We start from the raw sequence: 14,471 nt of genomic DNA, 5'->3' as shown, positions 1-14,471 counted from the left end.
ATTTTAAAATATATATAATTGTCGACTCTTTAGATTATATCTTAATATAAAAGTAGAATTTTCCTATATATATAAGATTGAGTTTTAGTGGACTGCTTAAAACACTTCTTATTTAATAAATTCTACTCTAAATAGAATGAGTGAAGTTTTAATATAATACAATGAGATATATTGAGTTATATTTTGATAAATATCATTATATGTGTTTCTTCTCCCGGAGTTTAATTCCTCTATGTGCAATACTAATTATATCCATATCTTTCCAAGTTATAGAAACTTCGTGCTTTTATCAAAGTTTCCATCTTACATTGGTTATTCTTTCAATTCATTTATTTCATTTTATCCTCTCTCAATCAGATATAGTTACGGGTTTATTTCACGCATGAAATGATCATTGATAATTAGTTCATTGGTTGAACCAAAATCATTCATATTCAAAATCATTCCATGCAAATTCATATTTGTATTATTGAAAAAGGTGTGTCAAATATATTGCAGGTTGAAGGAAAATCATTCATCTCCAATACAAATTTAGATATGTATTGTTGAAAAGGGGTATCAATTATTTTAATGAATTTTAGCTGATCGTATTATGTGATTAGTTCATTGAAAGGGTTTATCAGAGATTCATATGGCATCTGCTTCGTAATTAGCTGATGAGACACTAAAGATTGTTACAAATAGTCCAAAGAAAGAAGGAAGAAAAAGATATTAATCGACTAGTAATTGTTTTTCTTGACATAAATGTCCAAAGTAAATGATAAAAAGGAACCGATATTTGGCCGATTACATAATAGAAAAGACTTGCACAAAGAACGTGGCTTCACTTAATTAATTAACTAACCTGAAAACTCTATGTTTTTGTTGTACATAAACCTGATGGAATCTGAGGCTGCATTATGCTTTGTTATTATAATGAAATTAGTTGATAAATTACATCAATTTAGAAAATTTAAATATTTCTGCATGTGCTCGATAGAACTATTATAATAAAAAAATATAAGATTTCGTCAAAAGAAATATAAATAATATAAGATATATAACGACAGGCGATTATTTGAATCAAGCGGCGGCATTTGATATACAACAACATAGGCTAGCTCCTCCCGCTCGTCATTTGATATTTTATTATTTTTCTTTATTTTTTATGATTTATATTTTTTTTAAAAAAGAATAAGATAACATGATACATTTGAAATGTCAAGAATTTTTACGCTGATACAATCGTAAAAATGGTTGATAAGCTCTCTGCGTTCTTTTTAGTGACCTGATCCAGAATATACTCCCTCTGTCTATCTAAGATATATAAAGTAGGGTCCTGTCCCTGACAACCATGTGTCAGGGACCGTTTATATAACACACACTACCAGGGCTGTCGGATTTCTATTTGAAAGGTCCAGATTGAAGCATTTTTTTTTACCGATCCGCTATAATTTTCCGCGGATCGGAGCTTTTCCCTTCCGCGGATAATATCCGCGGAAGGGAAAAGCTCCGATCCGCTGAAAATTATAACGGATCGGTAAAAAAAAAAAAAACTTTCATCTCCACCATTAAAATACAGATCTAAGGGCTCTGAAGCTGTGTGTTGGATAAGGGTTCTGTAACAATCGATTGTTACAGACCAAAATATCCGCGGAAGGGAAAAGCTCCGATCCGCTGAAAATTATAGCGGATCGATAAAAAAAAAAAACTTTCATCTCCACCATTAAAATACAGATCTAAGGGCTCTGAAGCTGTGTGTTGGATAAGGGTTCTGTAACAATCGATTGTTACAGACCAAAACCCTATAAAGTAACGTAAATATTGGGAAAGAGAATGGAATTTTATTATTATTAAAATTTATTATTTTAGTAAAATTTTAAAATGTATAAAATTGAATTGGACAATTCGAAATAAAAATATATAGAAATCGAGAGACGGATAACTTAAATATCCAAATGTCCTTCCGTCCTTTTAGTTGTCCAGTTTCGATTTCAATAAAAAAGTCATTTTTGAATAAAGATTAAATATGGCAGCAACTCCGTCGTCGACTCTATGTCTCTCTTTTGTATGGCTGCATCAACTCTACCGGTAAACATCATCAGGAATCAGGATAGTACGAGGATTCAAGTCTTTATTTAATTTATTTTAGGTAAATAATTTTTTATTTTTATGATTCTGATGTCGTAAAATTTTTGTGCAAACTAATTTCAATATTTATAATATTTCTAAAAGAAATTTTCCATTTCAGTTTTATTCTAATGAAAGAAGTATATATGCATAAAAAACAATTTCAGAATCTAAGCAAAAATCATATAATTTTTAAATTTTAAACATAAAATTTTAATTTAAATCTTATACATCATATGACAAGAGTAAGAAAAATATATGTACCACCATTTTGGTCCATCTTAATTAAAAAAGATTTTAGTTTTCATGTGATCATAAGAATTTTGGTTTCGGTTTCAAATCAATTATATTCGGATATGGTTTTTCTATTTTTCACAGTTTTAGTTTTCACAGTTTCAGTTTAAATTGATTTTTTCCCGGCAGTCACCGCCGACGTGACAGTGACCTGGAATTCTTTTATTTCGACCTCGTTTTGACTCGGGGTCACCCTTTCGGGCTCGTTTGCCAGTGAGGCTCTGAAGCCTATCATCTTTGCGTCCTTACCATTTGTTAATATTTTCTTACATTATATTCATAACTTGAAATTCTCAGAATTTGGTGTTTTTTTTTTTATGTGTTTTGGTGTGATTCAATGTCCAGGATGTTTGATCTTCCAGATTTTCAGGAGATTGATTCAGTGGTAAAGATTTATATGGGATTGCAGTTACGATCGATAACTCAAACGGATTTTGATGAAGTTTTGATAAAAGCTATATATGTATATATCAATTTCAACAAATCGCTTAATTGTGTCTTTGTAAAGACTAGATTAATCAGCAATATGATATATTTTATGTTTGTTCGACTCGATTGTTCTTGTAGATGCCGTATGGCTTTTCATTATTGAATTAATTTCTTTTTTTTCAAAAAAAACTTGAAATTTTCATTTACTAATTAAAAGGTTGAATATTAAATATATTTTTTTTTGACAAATGCAAGAAAATTTCATTAACTTGAACATAATACAGTCGGGACAAACCCCCAACTGCCGATACAACCAGGTGGTAAAACAAATAACATACTAAAAACAATTAGATGATTTGTTTCCTGATCGTTTAACACATAGAATTTAACAATTCTTGAAGCTAAAAACGAAATCAAAGACATCCCAAGCGATCCAAATTGCACCAACACTTCTGGAAATAATAACATCGCAATTGACCATATCACATAAAAACCATTGTTAGCCCAATGTTCAAAAACACCAATCGCATAAATTGAGATTGGAGAAGCGGTACCACAGCTATCTACATGCCGGACACCAGCTATAGACATGCCGAAGACACCTCAGCTATCTACATGCCGGATACCAGCTATAGACATGCTGAAAGTGTAAACCCGTGAATGATGAACGATCTTTGGTTGTGAAAGGTGAGCTCTTGCAATAATCACCACCGTCCCAGATTCGATACAGTTTTTGCAAATCACCAAAAATATCAATAAACTCGTTCTCAACAGATCCAACACTAAATAGACCCAATCATAATTAGACAGAAACATAACCAAACACTCCAATTAGAGAGACAAAACACACACCCCAAAAGGAGAGACACACAAACACCCAAAAAATTGGGTTTTATTGAAAGAAAACTAACAGGAGTAAAAGATAAGGAAGAGATTGGGGTTTTCCACCGGAAAGAACCATTGGAAGCCCCTCAATTTACTTGAAAGTGGACAAACCCTAATAGAGAGGAGAGGGGGCCGTGCGGCTAGATACGTTGCTACGAATATTAAAAATTTATTCACAAGAAAAAATTTAAAATAATTACTGAAGTCACATGAGAGTCTTAAAATTAGCCTAGCCTAGCCTCCTCTCTCTCTCTTTCAAAACCCTAGCCTCCATTGATTTTTGAGGGGGCTTCCATCGGTTTTCACTGGTGGAAAGCCCCAATTCCTTTTTTCTAGTATTTTGTTTTGAAATCTTATTCCCCATTCAATAAGTTCCCAATTTATTTGGGTTTTGTTAGTCTCTCCTTCTTGTGAGAGTTATTTTGTTTTGTTTTGGTTTGTTTTGATGTTTTTCACGACCGAGGTTATCTATCGGCAAGATTTTCATGGGTTTGATTCGGGTTTGAAGGTTATTATGGGATCGCATCTATTGTCAATTTTTCAGAACAGTCAGGTGAAAGCCAATCAGATGGAAACAAGTGTGTATATTCAGATCATCTTCAAATCGCTTAGTTGCCTCTCCAAGAAGAAAGGATTCAACAGCGGTATTTTTCAGCGTCGGTCCAATTTCGATTGTATTTGTAGATGTCGTATGGCTTTTAATTAATGAATTGATTCCTTTTTATCAAAAAAAAGGTCTTAAAATGTGTCGGGCCATCTTTCAAATATGTTAACAATTCAAAGTGATAGAAATAATATTAAATAATCTAACACTTAAAATATGAATAAAAAGATTTATTTTTGAAACAGGTTGTGTATAATAATTCTAAATATTTTTTATTCTATTATATAACTATATTATGATTCTGAAATAAAAATTATATAATTTACTTTTCAATCTATTACTTAAAATTTATAAAAATATATATATGAATTATGCATATATCTATAGTTCACGGATATGTCAGGGTACTCAGAGCAAACCCAGCAATGATCCAAAGATCCAAATTTGGGCAGATTACCCTAAATTTTCCTTCAGCAATGATCCAAAAAGTGATCCGAATTTGGATCAGTGAATAGTACTGATCCAAATTTTGGATCACCACTGTTCACTAATCCAAATTTGGATCACCTCCTTTATTATAAAATAATGATTTTGTTATTTCAATATCTTTCATTTATCGAGTTTAAAATGAATTTGTGATTATTAATATTTAATTAATAATAGTTTATAATTAATAATTAATAAAATTAATGTTTTAGTAAAACTTAGAATAATAGAAAAGCAAATTTCATTGAAATTAAAAAAAAGAGTACATTACATGCATATAATAAAATTACAATCTCGAGAAATGACTAGAAAACAGTATAATAAATATAAAATTTGATTTAGTCGAACAGATTATTTTTGTTTCATCCGAGATAATCAATTTATTGTTCGTAGCTATTCATATCATTTAAAGATCCCTGAACTTCATCTTCATTTTCTTGATTTTGAGATACTTGGATCGATTTAAAAAAAATAATTAAATTAATCAATTAAATATAATATGAGTAGTTAATAATGATTAAAAATAAAATTTAAGATTAAATAGTTTAATATAAAATTTATGTAATATAATATATAAAAAGTAATTTGGATCAGAATTGAGTTGGTCAAAAATTTGGATCAGGATTTAGATCAGTTGGAGATCCAAATATAGATTTTTGGATCACAACTGTCGGAGATGGACTCAGGCCCAACACCTTGCCTACGCTGCTGAGTACTGGCAAATTGCAAAGTCGGGTTTTACTCAGTTGCAGTATAAATGTCAAAGAAAAAGAAAATTGTTTTGCTACTTGATAAATTTCTAATGCTAAGCTGAAGAAATGAACACAAGATGGAGAGAAAACAGAATTGTATTGCTTGGAGAACAAAACAAGTATTTACATCATTAAGGCATAACAGAAAAGCATGATGAGAGTAGTTGTCCTGTACATAGCTGCTAGAGTCTATTTATAGAGCACAGCATACACACACAACTGTAACAAACTTGTAACTAATTACATGAGCTGTCAAGTGAGCTGTCATGCTGACATGGACTGTGATGAATCAGCTAGAACCATCTGGAATCATTGCTGCAGTTTCAACAGCCTCCCTCAAGTTAGGAGGGGATGAAGCAACTCCTAACTTGTTCAATAAGGAGTTAAAATGAGGAGAAGCAGACACTTTAGTAAACACATCTGCCAATTGAGAAGTAGTAGGCAAATATGTCAACTGAAGCAATCCTTCTAACACCTTGTCTCTAGTAAAGTGACAATCAAGCTCTATGTGCTTAGTTCTCTCATGAAAAACAGGATTTTTTGCAATGTATAAGGCACTCTGATTATCACAATGCAAAGTAACTGGTTTGAGATTAGTGACACCAAGATCTTCTAAGAGTCTAACTGCCCAAGTTACTTCTGATGCTGCAGAAGCCATTGCTCTATATTCTGCTTCTGAAGAAGATTTTGAAACAGTTGGCTGCTTTTTTGATTTCCAAGTTACAGGAGAATTTCCAAACAAAAGAATATAGCCAGTTATGGACCTTCTGGAATCAGGGCAAGAAGCCCAATCTGCATCAGAAAAGGCTTGCAATTTGAGACTGTCTGATGAATTCAGTAATATGCCTTGATTTATTGTTGCTGCCACATACTTCAATGTATGATGTAGAGCTGACAGATGTGAAGTTCTGGGTGCATGCATAAACTGACTCAGACTCTGGACAGTATAAGACAGATCAGGTCTTGTATTGGTTAGATAGTTCAATTTTCCTACCAATGACCTGTATAATTCTGGATTGGGAAGCAATTCACCCTCCATTAAACTGAGTTTAAGATGTACTGGTAGTGGAGTGGCCACAGACTTGGACACATCAAGACCAGAAGACAGCAGCAATTCTTTTGCAAACTTTCTTTGAGTCAGAAGAAAACCAGAGTCCAAGTAATCAATTTCCAGACCAAGAAAATAATGCAGTTTGCCCAAATCCTTAATGCTGAACATATAATCCAAATGTGCCTTGAGAGATGCAATTGCCTCATGATCAGTACCAGTCAATATTACATCATCAACATAAACTGCTACCACACATATCTTATCCTGATTATGCTTAATAAACAAGCTGTAATCATTCTTAGATTGCACAAATCCTTGACTTAACAATTCAGCAACCAACTTAGCATTCCAAACCCTTGAAGCCTGCCTAAGTCCATAAATGGACTTCTTTAACAAGCAAACCAGATTATGTGGATTAGGTATTCCCTCAGGCATCTGCATATAGACTTCTTCATCTAAATTGCCATGCAAAAAAGCATTGTTCACATCAAGTTGGTAAACTGACCAGTGATGTGTAGCAGCCAAAGCAAGTAACATTCTAATTGTCCCCATCTTCACAACTGGAGAGAAGGTTTCTTCAAAATCTATTCCAAATTTCTGATTATAGCCTTTGGCAACAAGCCTGGCCTTGCATCTTTCTAAACTGCCATCAGCCTTTAATTTCACTTTAAACACCCATCTAGAGCCAATGGCCTTTTTACCAGGTGGTAGTTCCACAACTTCCCAAGTGTTATTTTTGTGCAAAGCAGCAAGTTCAGTCTGCATTGCTTCAATCCACAAAGGGTTTTCAGCAGCCTCAGTATAAGATTTAGGTTCCACCAATGTGCAAGATGGTGTAGGAGAGGAGTGTTGAACCAAATTGCACCAATGGCTAGAAGTGTTACACTGATAAGAGTGTAAATAAGAAGGTGGTTGATGTACTCTTGTTGATATCCTTAGAGGCACTGGAGAAGGTACATGAGAGCTGAGGTCAACCATGTCAGATCCTGCAGAAACATCAGATCCTGCAGAAACATCATGTGCACTGGTTGCAGAAGGAACAGTGTCACCAGTTGTAGAAGATCCTGCAGACTGAAACTGAGATTCTGCAGATGGAGTAGCTGCAGATGGAGTATGAATCTCAGTAGTATTATCTGCATTATCTGTGTGAGAAGAAGCACTTGTGTCTTCAACAAAAAACTGACTAGTAGACATTGGCAAATAAGTACCATCCAAAGCTTGCTGAGAAATTGACAAGCTGTGAAATGGGAAATTAGCTTCATGAAACACTACATTCCTTGAGACAGACAGTTGTTTTGTCTCCCAATTAAGAACCTTATAACCTTTCTGACCTGGAGAATACCCCATGAACACACTTAATGTAGACCTGGGATCAAATTTACTCCTATGAGCATTGGAGGTTCCAACAAAACACAAGCATCCAAAAGTTCTTAACTCAGTAAGATCTGGTGGAATGTGATAAAGTCTAAAATAAGGTGTTTCATGTGATAAACTCTGCAGAGGAATTCTGTTAATCAAATATGTAGCACAAAGCACACATTCACCCCAATACTGAGCTGGCACTTTAGACTGAAAGTACAAGGATCTTGCAGTTTCAAGCAAAAATCTGTGTTTCCTTTCTACAACACCATTCTGTTGTGGTGTGTAGCTACAAGTAGTCTGATGTATGATTCCATATTTATGAAATAATTCATTCATGGAACCAAAACAAAATTCTCTAGCATTGTCAGATCTGACCACAGAAACTTTTGTTTTGAACTGATTTTTGACATACTTAAAGAATTTATGGAGAACATGTGCACATTCAGATTTATGCTTAATCAAATGGATCCATGTAAATCTACTGAAATCATCCACTATTGTTAAGAATTGATTACAACCAGATGATGACTTGACCTGATAGGGTCCCCATACATCAATGTGTATCATTTCAAAAGCAGCTTTTGTCTTAATACTACTATGAGGAAACTTCAGTTTTGTCTGTTTAGCTTTTGGACATATTTGACAAATAACATCCAAAGCAGGTAACACAACTTGAGGAAATAACAGTTTCAAGCTAGAAAAAGGAATGTGACCAAGTCTGAGGTGCCACATTTTAGCATCTGTAGTAGCAGCAAAACACAGCTTCTTATCTGCAGTCTGAACTGAGTTGATACTGTATAAGCCACCTTGTCTTTCACCAAGAGGCATCTGACAATTTCTCTGAGAAAGGCCCTGTAGAATACACTTATCAACAGTGAAAAGCACTTCACATTTAAGATCCTGGCATAACTTTTGGACAGATATTAAATTGAAGTGAAAATCTGGCACATGTAACACATTGTGAAGAGTAAGGTCTGCAGTTAATTGTATAGAACCAGTGTGTTTAACTGCAACTTGCTTACCATCAGGAATAGTAATATACTCAGTAGGATTCACCTTAGTATAATGAACAAATGCTGATAAATTGGAGCATATGTGATCTGTTGCTCCACTATCAATGAGCCAACCAGTCTTACCACAATGTTCAGATAAAAAACAATATTTACCTGCTAGCATTGCAAGATGATCATTCTTGTCATTTGTCTGACAATTGCTAGACTGATTGTTAAGAAGAGACATCAACTGAGAGTATTGAGCATTGGTTATAGGAGGAGAATCATCACTGGTAGTAGCCATGGCTGCCAGCTTCTTGTCCTTAAAACCTTTAAAACCAGGAGGATATCCATTGATTTTAAAGCACCTTTCTATGCTATGTCCATTAATCTTGCAGTGAGTGCAATAGTATTTAGTGTTCCTTTTTCCAGGAAGATTAGCAGCACTTGGTTTGGAACCAGAAATAGCAGTATCAGTGTGCTTTTTGTCAGCAACAAAGGCTAATGATTCAGTGTTGGACACTATCTGTGAAACTTCCTGATGTCTCTCCTCTTGAGAGAAAAGCCTGAAAGCTTGAGAAACAGTAGGTAACTGTTGTTGCTGCTGCATAAGAACATTGCCTCGAATTGTAGAAAACTTATCACTGAGCTTCATCATGAATTGGACCAATCTATGTTCCTGTTGTTTCTGAAGCAACCTGTGATTAACATTGCAGGTGCATTTGGTACAAATGCAACGAACTGGAGGACTAGCATCAGCTAGTGCATCCCATAGTGTTCTGATTTCAGTGAAAAATGAAGAAACTGACTTGGAACCTTGACTAAGATCGGCTAGTTTTTGTTCAACAGAATAAACCTGTGACAGAGTACTAAAGCCAAAACGATCCTCAAGATCGCTCCAAATCTCAGATGCATAGTCAAAATACAAGCAACTCTAAGCAATTTCTTCATCCAAATTGAACAATAACCAGGAGCAAACAAGATTATTGCAACGCTCCCACGGTTTAAAGTCAGGTGATGTAGCATCAGGTTTAGGTATAGATCCATCAACGAATCCAATTTTGTTCTTATGTGACAAACTAAGAATCATAGAACGCTCCCAACTCGTGAAGCCAGTACCGTTAAATTTCACAGAAGCTAATTGTAAAGAAGCAGAATCTGAAGGATGAATGTAATACACACTAGACTGATCTTGAACAGATGAAATAACAGTACGATTATGTATATTCCACGCATTATCCACCATGATATATGAAGAAAAACGACAAGGTTATTGCAGAGAATAGATTGAAAAACAGAGAAGAAGATCAACACCTGAAGAATCAACGAAAAGTCGCCATGGAAACGAAGATTTGCAGGTGATAGAGACGAATTGAGATCGAAGATCGTTGTTGTCGCTCTGATACCATGATAAATTTCTAATGCTAAGCTGAAGAAATGAACACAAGATGGAGAGAAAACAGAATTGTATTGCTTGGAGAACAAAACAAGTATTTACATCATTAAGGCATAACAGAAAAGCATGATGAGAGTAGTTGTCCTGTACATAGCTGCTAGAGTCTATTTATAGAGCACAGCATACACACACAACTGTAACAAACTTGTAACTAATTACATGAGCTGTCAAGTGAGCTGTCATGCTGACATGGACTGTGATGAATCAGCTAGAACCATCTGGAATCATTGCTGCAGTTTCAACATTTAAACCCAGAGAGCTGGTGTTGACCTTCACTGCGCCTTATACATTGACCTTTTTCATTGATGTATAATTGTATATGCTATGGATTACTAGTATTAGGCTTAGCAACTTGACTGAAAACCCACATGTTTTTTCGCCCACTCCTACACTAGTTCCGTTTTTTCTCTTTTCGCCAACACATTTCGTATTACTTTCTATAATTAATAATTTGTAAAATCCACGTAAAAGCTAAATCAGTTATATATAAGTACATCTGTCAAAAAAGAAAGAAAGTTATATATACATATCTTAAACGAGACTGAATTCATCCAGTTTTAACAAATTTGATATATCGAAGCGGAAACAAATTCAATTTCGAGTCAATCTGAATTGACCCGAATTCTCGAATCAATCGGCATATACCTTTTTGCCATGGCTCACTCTCATGCATGTCTTAATCGGTAAAGAGAAATGAAGTGTGGATGAGTATAAATTGAGACTGAAGCTGGGTCATCATCGCATGGCTTGTGCTTATCATAATAACTTCCATTTCTATTGATTCCACCGATTCAATTCATTTCTAAGCAAAGTCCTTCCCTCACTTTCACAAATACTATATACAAATTGCGAGATTATTTTATACTGTATCACTCTGCATCTGCATCGAATCAATTATATTGTTGCGTTACTTCACAATTTATATTCCAGACTGCACTTTGCTTTATGTTATTCAGGTGCCCATATCTTGCAACATGGGTTACTAATATATAAATATGTATGGTATGTGTGTTTATATTTTACAATCTTATTCTTCTCATATATATGTGTGCCCGTGTACACACACTAGACAAATCCATATATAAATATGTATGTTATGCATGTATATCTGATGATCATATTATTTCGATACATGTTGTGGTGTATAGAAAATGATTTTAATTGTTACTAATCCCGATAAATAGATTATAAGTGCGATCATAATATAGACTCAGTAATTTTAAGTTCCTATTCCGATTATCTCTTTATAACATGATAGTTGGTAATCATCAAATTCAAGTATTCGATTTATTTTTCTTTATTATATAAGTACCAAAAATAACAAAGAGATAATACATTTTAATAATTCTCATCAAGTAATGAATTAATGTGCTATAAGAAATGGCACGGCATGTTGCATATAGTTGCTTGAGAATGATACTTACAATGACACGAGGATTAATACAAAGATACAATGGGTTGGTGATGGCGCAAGTTGGCAACTTGACATGAGCATCAAGAACGTTTAAATCATATTCATTCTTGAGAAGAAGAGAGGAAAGACCCAAGTGTGAAGAAAGTTGACTGGGGGGACTTCACACGTGTGAAGGTGTTTCACAAGCATGTGAGATGGATGTTTGCATGTATCATATATGACACAATGCTTGCGTAATCAACCACCCATTATAACAGAAAAAGATGAGAAATGATAAAGGGAAAAAGAGAGGAGGAGAGAGGAAGAAAAGAATTGTTTAGAGTTGATGATTCTGTGACGCAAGGACAACAACCCAAATTCCCATGTAAGTGCAATAAAAGGGCATAAAGGGCAGAGAAAACAATGATTTATGATTTATATTAATTTAATATGATAAATATTTAATTTAGATTATTTATTTAAAAAAATTTATATTATAAATGACATATAATAATAAAAATAAATTTGATAGATTACATATTTTAGTGTTGAAATTGAATATATTTAAATATTACAAAAATAAATATGTTTAAAAACATATATCACATTAGTTTCAACTTTTTACTAATTTTAAAATTTAAACAGATTTCTGATTATTAAATAATTAAATTAATTGAAGTGGAAAATAGACGGACAAACTGACTCAAGTTTGAACATAATTATTGTTATTTTCTGTTAGTAGCTGTAGTAATTTGAGGGAATGATCAAATTAGTCGAGTGTGGCAGCCTCCAACATAAATTCCCACATGCTCGGTGGGCTCCACATCTCTCTCCTGCTAGCTTCTCTCCCATTAGAATCTTGTTTTATATACACGTATATACGCACAAACGTGTGATGTATGTACCTTCGAGAGGACCGAACTCTTTCGAGCGAGCTCGCAAGAGTGGGACATGAAAATCACTTGCCTTGCATTTCGATAAATCTTATCTTTTTCTTATTCAGTAAAGATCATGGATTCCATGCATATGTACACACATGCTTATGACTTATCTAACTTCTTCGACATGGCAATTTATAAGCCACAATTCAGATAATTCTGATGATAGTTCGTAACTGTAGTTAATAGTTTCAAGTGTGATATTTAAAACTCTCGTAAATGATTATGAGTCGAGAAGATTGACCTGAATTTGATCAGATGACATGTATGTTGTTTTTCGATGATGTGCAAGACATATGAAATTTCAAACAGAAAGTAAAAAATCAAGGACGTGTTATATGGAATACAGTTGAGATAGCTCGATCAACACATTATACAAATAATTAACAGCAATAATATTCCAAAGTTTACACATTACGGGAAGAGGTGTACAATACTTCTATTGTAACCCCGTTTCAAATCCTAAAACAGAGAGTATTCATTAATTAAGGATCTAATTCGGCAAACTAATTTCATCGAATTCATCGTCTAATGACAGAAATACTTCGTCCAAGCACGAAAGCTCGGTGCCACCATCTTCGTCTTCGTCGTAATCATGCTCGTAGACTCGACACACTACCCATTTAGTATGATCCTGAAAAATTTACATAAAAAAAATATTCATCAATTAAATATAAATAAATATGTACAAGTTGTATCAAAGATATTTCATATATAGACGAATTTTTGTGCATACTGTCTTGGATGACTTTCGTTTAGATGATGAGGATCGGCTGCTCGAGGCAGCCGCGTCCGAAAGCTTATATTCCTGCATGATCCAGTTGGTTTTGACACCTTCAGAAGATGCACCTATATAAAATGCATAATATTTCTTGGTGCCCACTTTTTTGCTAGTGCTACTACTGTAAATACTTTCATCCCCTCCCAATGGATTCCAGTACCCATTGCTTGTGATTCTGTTCTGAGTCCTCCTGCTGTAGAAATACCACTTGCTACCTTCTCCCAAAGCTTTACCTGCACCACATCATATATATCACCCATGCATTATCAATAGGACTCGTCGAAAATAGCTGTTTTTCTTGTAGTGAAATTTCAGTTACGTACCTTCCAAGTCCCAAGGATCATAGGGATAGAGATCAAGATCAGGGATGATATCAGGATGGTAAGGTAGAAGAGAGGCTTTGCGTTGGAGGAAATGGACGAGAAGCTCTTCATCCGTGGGGCAGAATCGGAATCCAGGTGGGAGGTTGACATTGTTGTCCCCCATGAATTCGAGTAATGATGGTGAAGAAGAAGAGGAACAAGAAAGAGAGATTTGATTGAATGAGAATTGATAAAACAATAGATAAAAGGGGTAGTGATGTGAGGAAGTGGTGTAATGGAAGGTATGCAAGTAAGTTGGCGATATTTATAGTGTTAGAAAAAGAGAGAGAAAGAGACTGCGTGAGATGCAAGTGTTTTGGTGATCATGCAGCACACAAATAGGCTAGCTACTTATTTTTATATTATGGATTTGTTTTGTATATTCTAACCTGCATATATTAAACACTAGATTTTATATATCTCACTCATTTTAATTGACGATTATTGTATATATAATAGGTTCACCTTTATTAAGAAGCATGTGTCGATGATATGTACAAATGAGTATGTTCTAAAAGATATTCTCGAGTTGAGCCGAGATCGAATTCACGACCTGGGACGACATAAGATAAACACT

At 34.2% G+C, this 14,471-nt stretch overlaps 1 protein-coding gene across 1 annotated transcript; it reads right to left on the bottom strand.

The window, feature by feature from the left end:
* Positions 1-13,067: 13,067 nt before the first annotated feature.
* LOC108226521 (NAC domain-containing protein 104) lies at positions 13,068-14,145 on the bottom strand. Its single transcript, XM_017401490.2, has 3 exons — positions 13,856-14,145; positions 13,488-13,765; positions 13,068-13,385 (listed from the first exon to the last, which is right to left on the bottom strand). Exons 1-3 carry the CDS (start codon positions 14,016-14,018, stop codon positions 13,245-13,247), a joined length of 582 nt encoding a protein of 193 aa, XP_017256979.1. The 5' UTR covers positions 14,019-14,145; the 3' UTR covers positions 13,068-13,244.
* Between the last annotated feature and the right edge of the window lie 326 nt (positions 14,146-14,471).

Source organism: Daucus carota, chromosome 6, assembly GCF_001625215.2.
Source record: "Daucus carota subsp. sativus chromosome 6, DH1 v3.0, whole genome shotgun sequence".
Taxonomy (NCBI): domain Eukaryota; kingdom Viridiplantae; phylum Streptophyta; class Magnoliopsida; order Apiales; family Apiaceae; genus Daucus; species Daucus carota.
Note: the sequence above shows the minus strand (reverse complement) of the source record. Positions and strands in the feature narration are given on the sequence as shown.

Bases quoted from the DNA above. Each gene is read 5' to 3' on its own strand.
- LOC108226521 (XM_017401490.2), bottom strand. From the start codon at position 14,018: ATGGGGGACAACAATGTCAACCTCCCACCTGGATTCCGATTCTGCCCC. The intron at 13,766-13,855 runs GTACGTAACTGA...GATGTGGTGCAG, and splicing joins TGATCCTTGGGACTTGGAAG to GTAAAGCTTTGGGAGAAGGT. The intron at 13,386-13,487 runs GTATGCACAAAA...TAAATTTTTCAG, and splicing joins AACGAAAGTCATCCAAGACA to GATCATACTAAATGGGTAGT.